The 12,405-nt window shown below is 49.6% G+C and overlaps 6 protein-coding genes across 6 annotated transcripts; 4 read left to right on the top strand and 2 right to left on the bottom strand.

The window, feature by feature from the left end:
• Positions 1-330: 330 nt before the first annotated feature.
• I303_108445 (NADH dehydrogenase [ubiquinone] iron-sulfur protein 7, mitochondrial) lies at positions 331-1,434 on the bottom strand (the record flags this gene model as incomplete). Its single annotated transcript, XM_018410503.1, has 7 exons — positions 331-424; positions 482-620; positions 681-808; positions 862-961; positions 1,073-1,231; positions 1,295-1,345; positions 1,401-1,434. 7 exons carry the CDS (start codon positions 1,432-1,434, stop codon positions 331-333), a joined length of 705 nt encoding a protein of 234 aa, XP_018260312.1.
• Positions 1,435-1,843: 409 nt separating this feature from the next.
• On the top strand, positions 1,844-3,558 carry I303_108444 (uncharacterized protein; the record flags this gene model as incomplete). Its single annotated transcript, XM_018410504.1, has 3 exons — positions 1,844-1,942; positions 1,995-2,509; positions 2,565-3,558. 3 exons carry the CDS (start codon positions 1,844-1,846, stop codon positions 3,556-3,558), a joined length of 1,608 nt encoding a protein of 535 aa, XP_018260313.1.
• Positions 3,559-3,857: 299 nt separating this feature from the next.
• On the top strand, positions 3,858-5,584 carry I303_108443 (uncharacterized protein; the record flags this gene model as incomplete). Its single annotated transcript, XM_018410505.1, has 6 exons — positions 3,858-3,972; positions 4,030-4,764; positions 4,817-4,953; positions 5,014-5,035; positions 5,138-5,174; positions 5,230-5,584. The coding sequence occupies 6 exons, from the start codon at positions 3,858-3,860 to the stop codon at positions 5,582-5,584; spliced, it is 1,401 nt and encodes a 466-aa protein (XP_018260314.1).
• Positions 5,585-5,936: 352 nt separating this feature from the next.
• On the bottom strand, positions 5,937-8,430 carry I303_108442 (ATP-dependent RNA helicase DRS1; the record flags this gene model as incomplete). The annotated part of the gene is made up of 2 exons (XM_018410506.1): positions 5,937-8,165; positions 8,230-8,430. The coding sequence occupies 2 exons, from the start codon at positions 8,428-8,430 to the stop codon at positions 5,937-5,939; spliced, it is 2,430 nt and encodes an 809-aa protein (XP_018260315.1).
• Positions 8,431-8,754: 324 nt separating this feature from the next.
• I303_108441 (uncharacterized protein) lies at positions 8,755-10,225 on the top strand (the record flags this gene model as incomplete). Its single annotated transcript, XM_018410507.1, has 5 exons — positions 8,755-8,918; positions 8,991-9,103; positions 9,167-9,265; positions 9,322-9,390; positions 9,444-10,225. The coding sequence occupies 5 exons, from the start codon at positions 8,755-8,757 to the stop codon at positions 10,223-10,225; spliced, it is 1,227 nt and encodes a 408-aa protein (XP_018260316.1).
• A 632-nt stretch (positions 10,226-10,857) lies between these two features.
• On the top strand, positions 10,858-12,191 carry I303_108440 (uncharacterized protein; the record flags this gene model as incomplete). The annotated part of the gene is made up of 3 exons (XM_018410508.1): positions 10,858-10,945; positions 11,062-11,242; positions 11,432-12,191. 3 exons carry the CDS (start codon positions 10,858-10,860, stop codon positions 12,189-12,191), a joined length of 1,029 nt encoding a protein of 342 aa, XP_018260317.1.
• Between the last annotated feature and the right edge of the window lie 214 nt (positions 12,192-12,405).

The raw sequence follows: 12,405 nt of genomic DNA, 5'->3' as shown, positions 1-12,405 counted from the left end.
AGAAGGAAAACAAATTCACAAAATGTTGAATGTTCGAATGTTCAGTTGTCCCCTCGGATCCAGGCACGCGACATATCTACTACTACATGGGCTCAAATATCTAACACTGCGAAACGTAATCAACCACATGATCATGCTCATGGCAGCTCAACCGGTCTTCATGCAGGAGACAATATACGCGCAATGCTGAGAAAAGCCTAGCAATGATGCATGATACATTCCTCGTCCTGTGCGCGCGTACAGAGAGAGGGAAAAAATTAAAGCTCGTCTGAATCCTCATGTCATACTCATCACAGCGGCAACCTCTCGCACCCGCAGCCCCACCCATCTCTACTTTCGGTACCATCGTACACCCTGTCTGTTTCTTCGCATTTTTCGTTGCAATTGAAGCATACCATACAGAAGAGCTTCGGCTGTTGGCGGGCTGGAATAACATGTCAGACATTGGCGGACCCATCGTATTAGGCAGCGATACACTTACCATCCCGGCACGTAAATGTCTACTGGCACAATTCGATCACAGCCTCGCACGACAGAATACGAATAGTGGTAGTAACCACCACCGTTGGCACATGAGCCCATCGAGATAACCCATCGGGGTTCGGGCATTTGGTCGTAAACTGCGGCGGCGATGTTAGCATGAAAAGCGATTTCTGATGATCCCGATGTTCGCGGCTCACCCTTTCTCAATGCTGGTGCCATCTTGTTGGTCAAGGTACCGGCGACGATCATGATATCACTTTGACGAGGTGATGCTCTGAACACCACACCCAAACGATCTTGATCATATCGAGCAGCAGCCATGTGCCTGTGATTGAGCGTCAGTGAAAAGGTCTGAAAGGACGAATTCCAGAGACATACATCATTTCCACAGCACAACAGGCAAGACCGAACGTCATCGGCCACATCGATCCTTGTCTAGCCCAGTTGACGACTTTGTCCAAAGTCGATAAGACATATTCTGCAAGGACAAGTTCATAAGCGGTGATTTCAGCGTGATCAAAGACCATACCAATCTCTTCTACATGGCCTAGAGTGCGAGGGCCGATGGATGAAGGAAACTGTGACTAACCGGCACCATTTCTGGGGGTCTCTAAACTCAATTGATTGCTTCCTCTTTGTGCTGTGGCGGTTGCAGGTGTTGTCGTGGATGGGGATGAATCGGCGGTGTTGATCGAGGAAGTAGGGGTGTTGGGTCGGAGAGCAATAGCAGTGTTCGAGATCGGACGAGCTATATGTGGCAAACCATCAGTCATTCACCCCTCGCAGCGCGAACACCTACGCAAACACTGACCGATCGCTAATGCTGGTCGAAGGGTTGAAGATGAAGCTTTGGCGAGAACACCTAGAAGGAGCGATCAGCCACTGAGTTGAGATGCCCTACAGACTGGGATACTTACCGGTTCGCAAGCCTGGCAAGAGAGTGGCAGCCATTTTGTTTACGGTCTTGTACGTCTTGTATGATACAGATGAATGCTCGAGTTGATGCGGAAAGATATCGATCGATTTGTTATAGCTAGTAGTTGAATCTGTACGAGTATAGTAGTAGGCCCTCGCCGCCGCGATTAGACCAATAGACCAATGAAATAAACGACGTTATGCAGTTATGGACTGGGTGTCGGAATTATCCGGAGTTTACCCCTCAGTGGCATCCTCATAATCATTCATCGTTCATCATCCTCCACTCCCCAGTTCCTGTTTTTCTGAAAGATATACGTCCAAGAATCTTGAAATTTCGCTTCCACATTGACTGCATGCACTATTTCGCTCAGCTACAAAGTTAAATTGTCAAGTAAGAAAAACCATCCGCCTGCGCTACGGCTGGAACTGCATAACATAGGGCATGCTGTCTAGAAACGCCCTCCGCGGGGTCACTCGACCGCATACAGCGACATCATCTCATCTTTCAGCCGTTCGACAGCTCTCATATGCATCGCTTCGAGTGAGTATTCGCTGAAACTCTCTCTCTCGTCCACACGTTGACTATTTCTCAGCCATCTGCCGCAGCTCTCGGGAAGCGTCCGGCTTTGGCGTATACGAGTCCAGCGTCTTCCTTAGCTGTTCAATCGCGAAATATATCCTGGACACCGTGGCGTCCAGCTACACCGCCGGCAGCCCCATTGGACGAGACTATCACATCTTCCTCCGCATCGGCCGTCACCCAAACAAATACACCCGATCCAATACTTATTGATTCGCATACCGATTTATCATCATCATCAAACAGTCCTACTGAACCCATCGCCTCGTCATCATCTCTTCCCGAATTTCCAGCCGATTCATCCTTGCTACCTCAGCCGCCTGCCGATGGGGTGACTCCTACCCTGGCAGATTTGATCTTGAATTCGGGAAAACCCTTAGAAGAAGTCTTGAATTCGCCCGAAGCAGTACATGCTGCTATGCAAGTGTCGGATATGAAGCTGCTGGGGTACGAACACGGATTTTTCAGTATATCTGGGTGGTTCACCGATGCCATCGTCGGTCTGCATACCACAACGGGCTTACCATGGTGCGTCTAAGCTATCTAGCCTTCCAATCTGCTTCATACTCACGGAGTCGAACAGGTGGGCCACCATCGCCTCGATCACCGTCGCCATCCGGCTCGCCTTGTCCCCCATTCTGATATCGACGCAGAAACACAACGTCCGACTCGCTGCTGTCAATCCACAAATACAAGGCCTCATGGAACGGGTGAAGGAAGCAAAGGAGAAGAATGATATCCATGCTCAGGCTCTTATTGGTCAAGCCATGCGACAATTGATGAAGGATCACAATGTCAACCCGATGCGAGCTCTTTTATTACCGGCTATACAATTACCCATTTTCTTGACATTCTTCAACATCGTTCGAGGTCTAGCAAATCTGCCGCTACCGCAATTGAAAGAAGGTGGTATTGGATGGGTGACAGATCTGACCATGGCGGATCCATACTACATCCTCCCCCTTACCTCGTTACTCTTCACGAATCTGGTCTTCAAGTACGGGGCGGATGGTATGGGCGCAGCTCAAAAATCTCAATCTCCCGAAAGGACAGCCCACATCAAGAACTTCATCCAGATGACAACCTTTGCATCCTTACCCATTGTCTCGTACTTCCCAGCCGCCATCTTATTCTACTGGACTTTCTCGACAGGTTTCACCCTTCTTCAATCAGTCATTCTCCGTCAACAGGTCGTCAAAACCCTTCTGGGCATCCCTACGCCGCCTGTGGTGCCCCCTCCACCAGGACAAAAAGAGTTCAAAAACCCTAATTGGCTAGATACTATCAAGGCGGCCAAGGATTTTGTCGAGGGAAATTACCAAAAAGCCTCGATAATGTCAGAAGAAAGACAAGTTGAGCTTGCGCGGGAACAAGCTTTGCTTTCTAAGAACAGGATGCACGCTCCTGTCAAACCTGTCGAGCGGATCCGGGAGAGTACGCCTGCCGCTGCGACGGCATCACCTTCCGCACCTGCAGAGACGACCGCGCACTCGTCATCAGGGAGACCTTTGAGTCCGCGAGAAGCCGAGAAGCAAAGAAGAGTAGCTGCTGCGCGGAGGAAGCGAGCTGGTCAATAGGTCAATTTGTATTGTATATTACCGCATAGACATCATTGCATGCATCCATCGCACCACTGATAGCTCGGGCTTAATGAGGCAGCCCATCCGGTGCGAACTAACTAGGGAATATGTTGAATTGTGCTTTCGGACTACCTCCACTCTGATCGTTTTTGCCACTAAGAGGATCCGGTCCAAAACGTCATCGTTTCGGCAAAAGCAACCTTCCAGAAAATGTGAGACAATGCTGCACCTATAAGCTTGTCTGTTTCCTCGAACATCATTCTCAACAGACCAAGCCTTACGAGCGAGTGTGCGACATGTTGCGCCGATCAGTTTTGCAGTCTACTCTGGCTGGACCAAGCCGCCAGATACTTGCGCCTAGGTACCGAAGCATATCTACAGCCCATCCTCTACTGCGGCAGTATGACCGATGTGAGCTAGACCAAATTGACCATCCGTATCTCGAGCTGACTTCTGCGTTTTGCGTAGTGCCCAGAGGTCACATACGACCACGACGAAGACCCATACAGCCTTCACAACCTTTCGATTCATCTCAATCTCCTCAGCAATCTAGCCCCTATCCTCAGCCGGACTTCGATCAGTATGACCCGTCTTCCCTACATCCCCCAATACCCTCTCGACCCGTATACATTCCGCCGGATCCTCAAAGCGTTCTCGGGGACAACCACGCGGCGAGAGATATTTTAGCGCACGAGAGTCTGGTCATTGTGAGACAGCTGGAGATGTTGAATGTGTTTATGGGGTTCGAACAGGCAAACAGATATGCTATCCTTTCGCCTGATGGACAACTTGTCGGATTCTTGGCTGAAGAAGAACAAACGATCTTGTCCACAATATCACGACAAGCTCTGAGGACTCATCGACCTTTCCGAGCAGTCATCATGGACTCCACCGGGAAACCTGTCTTGTGGATCCGAAGGCCGTTTGCATTTATCAATTCTAGGATATTCGTTCATGCTCAAGAAGGCTCTGAGGGGAAATTAGTCGGAGAAGCTCAGCAGCAATGGCACCCATGGCGAAGGAGATACAACCTCTTCCAGAAACGAGGAGAATTAGCTGAGGATGAGACGTTTAGACAATTCGCCAAAGTCGACAGCGGGTTCTTGGCGTGGGATTTCTGGCTGAAAGATCGTGATGATCGCTTGGTAGCCTCGATAAATAGGAATTTCAGAGGTTTGGGTAGAGAGTTGTTCACGGATACTGGTAAGTCTCCTCATGCACAGTCAGGTGCCCATTGCTGACGCTACACTTGCAGGGCAATATGTCATTCGTTTCGATGCTGCCGGAACGGAGCTTGAGCTTCCTCCTGGCTCGAACATCAATGTACAAGGTCAAACGTTGATATTACCGGAGGGCAAAGAAGGAGGCTTGAGCTTGGATCAGAGAGCGATGGTGAGCTTGCTCCGTTATGACCCATTACATCTAATGCTGATTAACCTCTGCATTTCGTAGACTCTCGCTACAGCTGTCTCCAGTGAGTGAAGCTCACTTGCCTGTCCTCCTCGCGTTCTTCGCCCCTCCTTTATGCTGTGTGTGCGGGATATACTTGCAGACTTACGCGTTTACGTTCCTATAGTCGATTTCGATTACTTCTCTCGACATTCCGGCAGCGGGTAAGTATTTTTTCCTCCTTTTGGGCTGGATTGTGTGCGCTGATAGTCTCAACAGAGGTATGGGGTTCCCGTTCATCTTCTGGGGAGGCGGAGACGGCGGCATGGAAGCGCAAGGGCAAGGTCGCCCATCCGATGTGCAAGCGCCCGATGGCTCTGCAGCTGGTGCCGCAGCTGGAGCGGCAGGAGCAGGAATGACGGAAGACGAGCAGATATATGGAAGACAAGCTTCGCAAGCTCAACAAAGTGACTCGAACCCAGAACGATACCCACCAAGCGATGAAGGTATGGAAGGGTATGAGGAGGAACCGGGGTGGGGCGATGACGAAGTCATGCAGGACCCTTGGTCTCAGCAGTCAAGCGATGATAGCGGATGGTTCGGAGGTGGCGATGGAGGAGGCGACTGGTCGTAGAGATAATCGTCAAATCTGATTATGCATCGCTCATCGGCTAATCATGCCAAGCTATAATGTTTAACTACCATACACTGCCCGTACAGGTTGCACCTTACTGCATATTTATGATACTTTCCGATTGAACTCCAAAGAAGAAGAACGATCGGCAAGATTACACTCGTGCAGAGAAAGGCAGAAACTGGCATGCCATCGCCAGACAAGGTAAGCTATCATCTCACCGTTGAGTCGGCCTCCACGGTCGCAACCGAAATCATTGCTTTTTCAGTGAAGCTCTGATAATGAGGACCAATGTGGCATACAATACATGAAGAGCCACACTACGGAACAATGCTAAAAAGTCTCCAGACCCCTATCTCTTGCCCTTGGGTTTACCTTTGCCACCTTTGCCTTTCTTATCTAAATTCACCTTAGTAGGCTTTGCGCGCATACCTTCATGCTTCTTGCTTGGCTTATCATCATCGAATGCAGATTTTCTTTTGCCGGCTCCAACCTTACCTGAGCTCTTCTTGGGTGCAGATTTGGTCTTTGGCAGAGCCTCAGTGATCTTGACAGGTCGAGAAGCCTTCTTGGCATTTCGTATAGCCAATGCTGTAGATTTTGAAGATTGCTGATCTGCTTGATCCTCTTCCATCGCCATCTTTCTTCGTTTAGCTTTTCTTGAAAGACCATCATACTTCCCACGTTTCGGCGCATTCGGGTCCTTCTTACCGTCTTTCTTGGGATCCTTCCCATTGGCATTGGCAGTGGGGAATGACCCGACATAAGCTTCCTTACTTGCGGATTTCGCTTTTTCTTTGTCCTTTTCACTCTGGAACCATGTTCTCGCTGGTCTGGCATGGATTTCATCATGGTGTTCGACCATATTTTGACCCTTCTTCAGCTCCATATCCGCTTGTCTCATCAATTTCTCCTCCTTTTCCTCTCTCAGTACATCTTGTATCTCATCTTTGATCTCGTTGAGCTTATCCGACATCAGGCTGACTGCTTCGGGTGGAATGATTCGATGTCGTATTTGATCCGCTTCAGATTGCTTGATGGCTGCTTTCAACATTTTCCTATCTGCTTCGCCCACCAAAGAAATCGATCGACCATTTCTTCCCGCTCGGGCGGTTCTTCCTACTCTATGAGTGTACTGAGCCAATTGTCCTGGCATATCGTAGTTGATAACTGTCTCGACACCTTTAATATCTAAACCTCTAGAAGCCAGATCGGTGGCTAAGAGATAATCGACTGATCCAGCTTTAAAATCGTTGAGAGCTTGTAGACGTTGTTCTTGTGTCAAATTACCGTGTAGTTCCGCCGCTTTCAGACCGTTCAACCCGAAAACAATTCTCATTTGATGGGCCAGCGCTTTACTCCTGAAGAAGATGATACACTTCTCTCGGACGGTCCTCTTGCACAAAGCCAATAAACTTGGTGATCTAGTATCATCCGATCTTATTCTGACGAATTCCTGCACTAATCCCTTTGCCGTGTTCCTCTTCGGGTCGACAAATACTCTGATTGGTTTGTCCAAAGATAACTTGACCAACTCGTCCACCGAATCGGTCATTGTGGCTGAAAACAACATAGTCTGCCTAGATCGGGGACAAGCTTTTATGATTTCTTCCAGCTCATCGGTGAATCCGGCTTCTAACATTCTATCTGCTTCGTCGATGACCAGTACGTCCAGCGCTGAGAGAGTAAAAGAGGGTGTGTTGGTGAGATGATCGATCAATCGACCAGGCGTGGCGATGAGGACATCGGGGAGTGTTCGAAGTGTATGAGCTTGAGCGTTCAACGATAATCCACCAACCAGTAATGCGAATCTGACATCTAATCCACCCTTTTCGGTCAAAGCTTTCCCTACAGCTTCACATTGAACAGCCAATTCTCGAGTTGGACAAAGGATCAGGACTCTGCAAGCTTGGCCACCTTTCCCTCGGTCTCGATAACACAGTCGCTCCAATAATGGGATCATGAAGGCAGCGGTTTTACCGGAACCTGTCACAGCGGAACCTAAGATATCTCGACCTTGCAATGCTAGAGGTATGGCTCGAGCTTGGATTGGCGTCGGCGTGGTAAGTTGGAGTGAAGTAAGCGCTCGGAGGAGCGGTCGGGATAGGTTCATAGCGGCGAAAGTGGAAGGTAAAGTAGGGTCATCGGTCAATGTGGGATCTTTAGAGAAGAATGCCTCTTTTCGAGCTAATTCAGCTGCCGTTTCTTCATCCTCGTCATCCGAGGATTCGGCATCTTCATCTTCATCGTCTTCGTCTTCTTGGTCTTCCTCATCCTCATTGCTCTCTTCTTCGCTCGAGACCGCCTCTGCCTCATCTTCTGATACCAGCTCTAGGTCCGACCCATCAAGGGAAATCTCATCGTCTTCTTCGCTGCCCGACGCTTCGCTTGCCAATGACCCGTCTTCCATATCCTCATCCTCATCCTCATCGTTGTCGTCGTTGGCTTCGTCGTCCTCCTCCTCCTGTTCTTCGTCGTCCTCTTCTTCTTCTTGAACAGCCTTTCGCTTCCGTTTACGGTCATTGTATGATTCTAGGGGTTTACCTCGTCGTCTAGCGATAATATCATCGACATTGATTGGCTATTACAAAGCTGATCAGCTTTGTCCCGGACAGCCCGGAGTGCTGCGACCAGCAATAACGTACCTCGGCTCCATTCTTTAGCCCTTTGACTTCATCACCTCCCCACAAGTCTAGTCCGGTCTCTCGTCCACCGGCAAAATCAAATTCGAAATCTGGATCCAAATCATCGTTCTTGGCTGTTGTTTTCCCTCGCGGAGCACTGGACTCTCCGTAATTTGGTGACTCGTCGTCCGAGTCTATCGTCGTGATGAAGTCGTTCGACATTATGCCTTTTGACCAACGCTTAATAATCAGATGCTACACATCGATAGTAATAACATAGGCCAATACAGAATGTCAAATAGGCAGAAGAGAGCGACGGCCAAAAAATCGGTGAAAGTCACGTGATATCTTGTCGGTGCCTGAACACCCAATTCAACGTTGTTTTGCCACCACTCAATTGCGTCAAGAACATCTTCTCCTTTCTTCCTCGCTGACAACTTCGACATCGAGCAATTTGGGATCACTCTGGCTCACGCGCAACCTCAAATACAGCTTGATATCACGCAAATTGGTCCACGAGTGGCCAGCATACAACATTGCGTGTTCATGGTCGCGCAAGTTTCCGCAGGCGCCTCGGTGCGAAACAAATTGATCATAAGGCGACTACCGCCCACCTTGCCCGAAGAGATATTCTGGAAATCCGTTGCGGCATGGATCGACGATAATAGCTGTCTGTGGAAACGGTATATCAAGGGGAAGGCGGGTGATGGGTACGTCCTTCCTAATGGATTCTCCGTTCAGAATCTTAGAACAAATAAACATACTGAATCTGCTTTTCCCAGCTCATACGATGCTCATCCTGTACACTCGAGGGCATATGTTCTCATGGCGAGTCCGGAAGCTTTAGTAGACTTTGTCAAAGGTTTCGATGGTCATGTATATAAGGCGAAGACTGGTATGTTTGCCCCTTTCCTGCACCCCATTGATTTGATAGCCGCTGAGCGTTTTCTCGGTACAGGTGCGGAATATCGTGTTGTAGTGGAATTTGCCCCAGTCCAGAAGACCCCATACAAGGCAAAAGTCAAAGTCGACGCCAGACAAGGTACTATCGATGAAGGTGTGTGATGGACATCGCCTGCACTTGTGTTCGAGCCTGACATAGTGTAATTACAGATCCAGATTATCTGTCATACATGGAAAGTCTCAAAGCTGAGCCGGTCAAACCTGCCCTAGAAGTCTCAAGTAAGCTTCAACATTCACAGGCGACGCAGATAAGCTGATCCTTCTTCGAACAGCTCCAGTGTCCCAACCCACTTCGACACCCCTGCTAGATCACCTTAGAAGTCAAGGCAAATCCAAAAAGTCCAAATCCTCGAAATCGGCTGCATCGTCCTCGTCAGCCAACGAAGGTGCTCGTCGTGCAGCGGCATTGGCAAGCGTCACAGCAGCGGCTACCAAACGTGCCGCACAAGCTGGCTCTGGACCAGTCATGGTCGCTGGGAAAGGTCGGGAAGTACACATCTCTGCATCCACACCTGAATCGCAAACATCCGCTCAGGGCGACGGGGACGGCAAGAAGAAAGGCAGGAACAGGAAAAAGGGAAAGAAAGATGGGGAATCGACTGAAAGGTCCAACGCAACAGAAGTACAAGGACAGCCGACTCAAACCAAGAAACCTTCAGCGCAAGCTAAAGCTTCAGCTCAAGTCGCTGCTCTAAAGCAAGAGACAGGCAGGTCCACCCCTTCTGGTGTGGCATCGCCAGCAGGATCCAAGCCCGATGGCGGGAAGCAAGGTGGAAGGGGAGGGGGAGGCAGTGGGAAAGGCGGAGACAGAAATGTAAAATTGGTCGAGGGAGACAGAACCGGCGGCGAAGCAGGCGGAGGAAGGGGTAAAGGCAAGAGCCGGACTGGTAAAGCACAAGTCATGGAAATCTTGACCAGAAATACAGCTGGACCAGGCGGGTCGACAAGAGGGGGACGAGGTGGAGGCGCTACGGGATCGAAACCTGCTGTCGATCCCTCAAGGCCTGTTCGACCTGACACTGGTGCGTCCAGGGCTCGTATCGATGTGCCGTAGGTCATACGATATCAGTCGTCAGGGTGGTGGCTTTGCCTCTTCATTGCACACGATACGCCGAACCATGGTGTCGGTTCTTCGTAATGCTAGATAGCCGAGTTCGCACAATGCGAAACGCAACGCCGCATGCGCGCGACGGATTGGCGCAAACGCAACCGCGAGTTCCGAAGGCTCAACCATTGGGTGATACGACTCATATGTCATTGCATTTGGCAGTCCGGTATTCGTATATCGTCTGTTCTGATTTATATACAAATCAACGACCACTGTCATGCATATAGAAGATCTGGACTCCCACGACCTTTTGGAAGCACATGCTTGCTGGTCTATATATCATGTGAGATTCAACTTTGTAACATTTGGATCCGTCTTTCAGAGGTTTGAGTTCAGCAGACATGCGGTCAGGAACCGCCGGCCCGTTTACCGTCCGGTGATCTAGATCGGGAGATTTTCGGACCGAATGTCGTTATAGAAAAACAAGATGGGTCTAGTTGCATGCATCAAGCATATAAGATGGATATCGTTGTTAGGATTGGAACCCACCTGAACATTTGGCTTGTAGAAAGATAATCGTGTATCTCTCTGCTGTTGATCATCCCTCACATCATCACGAAATCGGACAAAGCGACAAGATGACTGCTACCAACGGCCACACTAGAACCCTCAAACCGGGAGTTTGGGCACCCATCCCAACTTTCTTCGACGAGCAGGAGAACCTTGGTGAGTAAGGGTATCCATCCTTGCCGCCTGATCCGTACTTCGCCTGTGATCACAACGTTCCCCGGCTACTTCTCTGCTTGAGAGAGGGCCGTCGCTGATTGATCTACGCGGCGCAGATCTCGACACTTTCCGAAAGCATGTAGTCAAACTTGCCAAAGTCGGCATGCAGCCAGTCATTTGCGGTTCAATGGGAGAAGCTTTTCACTTGACTGATGATGAGAGATCCACTCTTTTCAAGGAGACCAGAAAGGCGTTGGACGAGGCTGGTTTGCATGATACCGTTGTCATCGCTGGAACGTGAGTCAACGTTTGTTCCCAGAATACACGCATGACAACATCAATGCCCACCGCGAACCGGCTGAGCCGAATCTCGTCAGTCGGCCCGTATCGGCCCTAATGACCTCACGTGCCTACGTCCAGCCTTTCCTATATCACCTGCATTGTGATCGCGTTGCTGATATGACTACATTCCGTCCTGAATTATAGTGGTGGAAATTCTACTCGACAGACTATTAGACTTTCCAAACTCGCCGCTGAAGCAGGTGCCGATGTGGTCATTGTGATCCCACCCGGATACTATGCCGGGGCTCTCCAGAAGCCGGCCCTCAAGCAATTCTTCTTGGATGTTCAAGAAGCATCTCCTATCCCAGTCATGATTTACAACTTCCCCGGCGCAGCAGGCGGTATCGACATGGATTCCGATTTGATCAACTCGATCGCCTTAGAGGGCCCGAATATCTGCGGTGTGAAGTTGACCTGTGGTGCCGTCGGTAAATTGACTCGAATCACCGGAAAGACAGCTGTCAAATCGTTCTCCCAGCACCCTCGAAAATCTTCCGTCGCTCCCGAATTCTTGACTTTGGGAGGATTCGCAGATTTCATGGCTCCCGCCGTCATCGGTGGAAAAGGCCACGGAGCTATCATGGGTCTCGGAAACATCTACCCTCGATCTCTTGTCAAGCTGTTCGAGCTCTCAGACAAGGTAGCTCAATCATCCAGTCCCTCAGCAGAAGACTTGAAGAAAGCTTTGGAACTGCAAGATCTTGTCAGTGAGGCGGACGCATCCTTCACCAGAGGTGGTATTGCTGGAACCAAATACTACTTGGAGAAACATAGCGGACACCCCAACAGAAGAATGAGACGACCTATTTTGGATTACACCAACGAGGCTGGATCCGCCCTCGAGAAGGAAGATGGTGTCACCGGCCTCATGGCTTACGAGAAGGCTTTAGAGAAAAGTCAATAAACCGCTGTCTAGTGTTAAGCCCTACCAGATCAACATGAAGTATATAAAGTATACATCCTCATTTGTAAAGACAATTTATACTGCTCGGTCTCGCGCATAGCTCACACATGTATAACCATGCAATCCACAATGACATCTTGCTTTTGGATAAGAGCCGGATTCATTCCTTCCTGCCATGGAGTGATACATGCGTTTCACTGCAAAACCACTGTAC

This window comes from Kwoniella dejecticola, chromosome 11, assembly GCF_000512565.2.
Source record: "Kwoniella dejecticola CBS 10117 chromosome 11, complete sequence".
Taxonomy (NCBI): Eukaryota; Fungi; Basidiomycota; class Tremellomycetes; order Tremellales; family Cryptococcaceae; genus Kwoniella; species Kwoniella dejecticola.
Note: the sequence above shows the minus strand (reverse complement) of the source record. Positions and strands in the feature narration are given on the sequence as shown.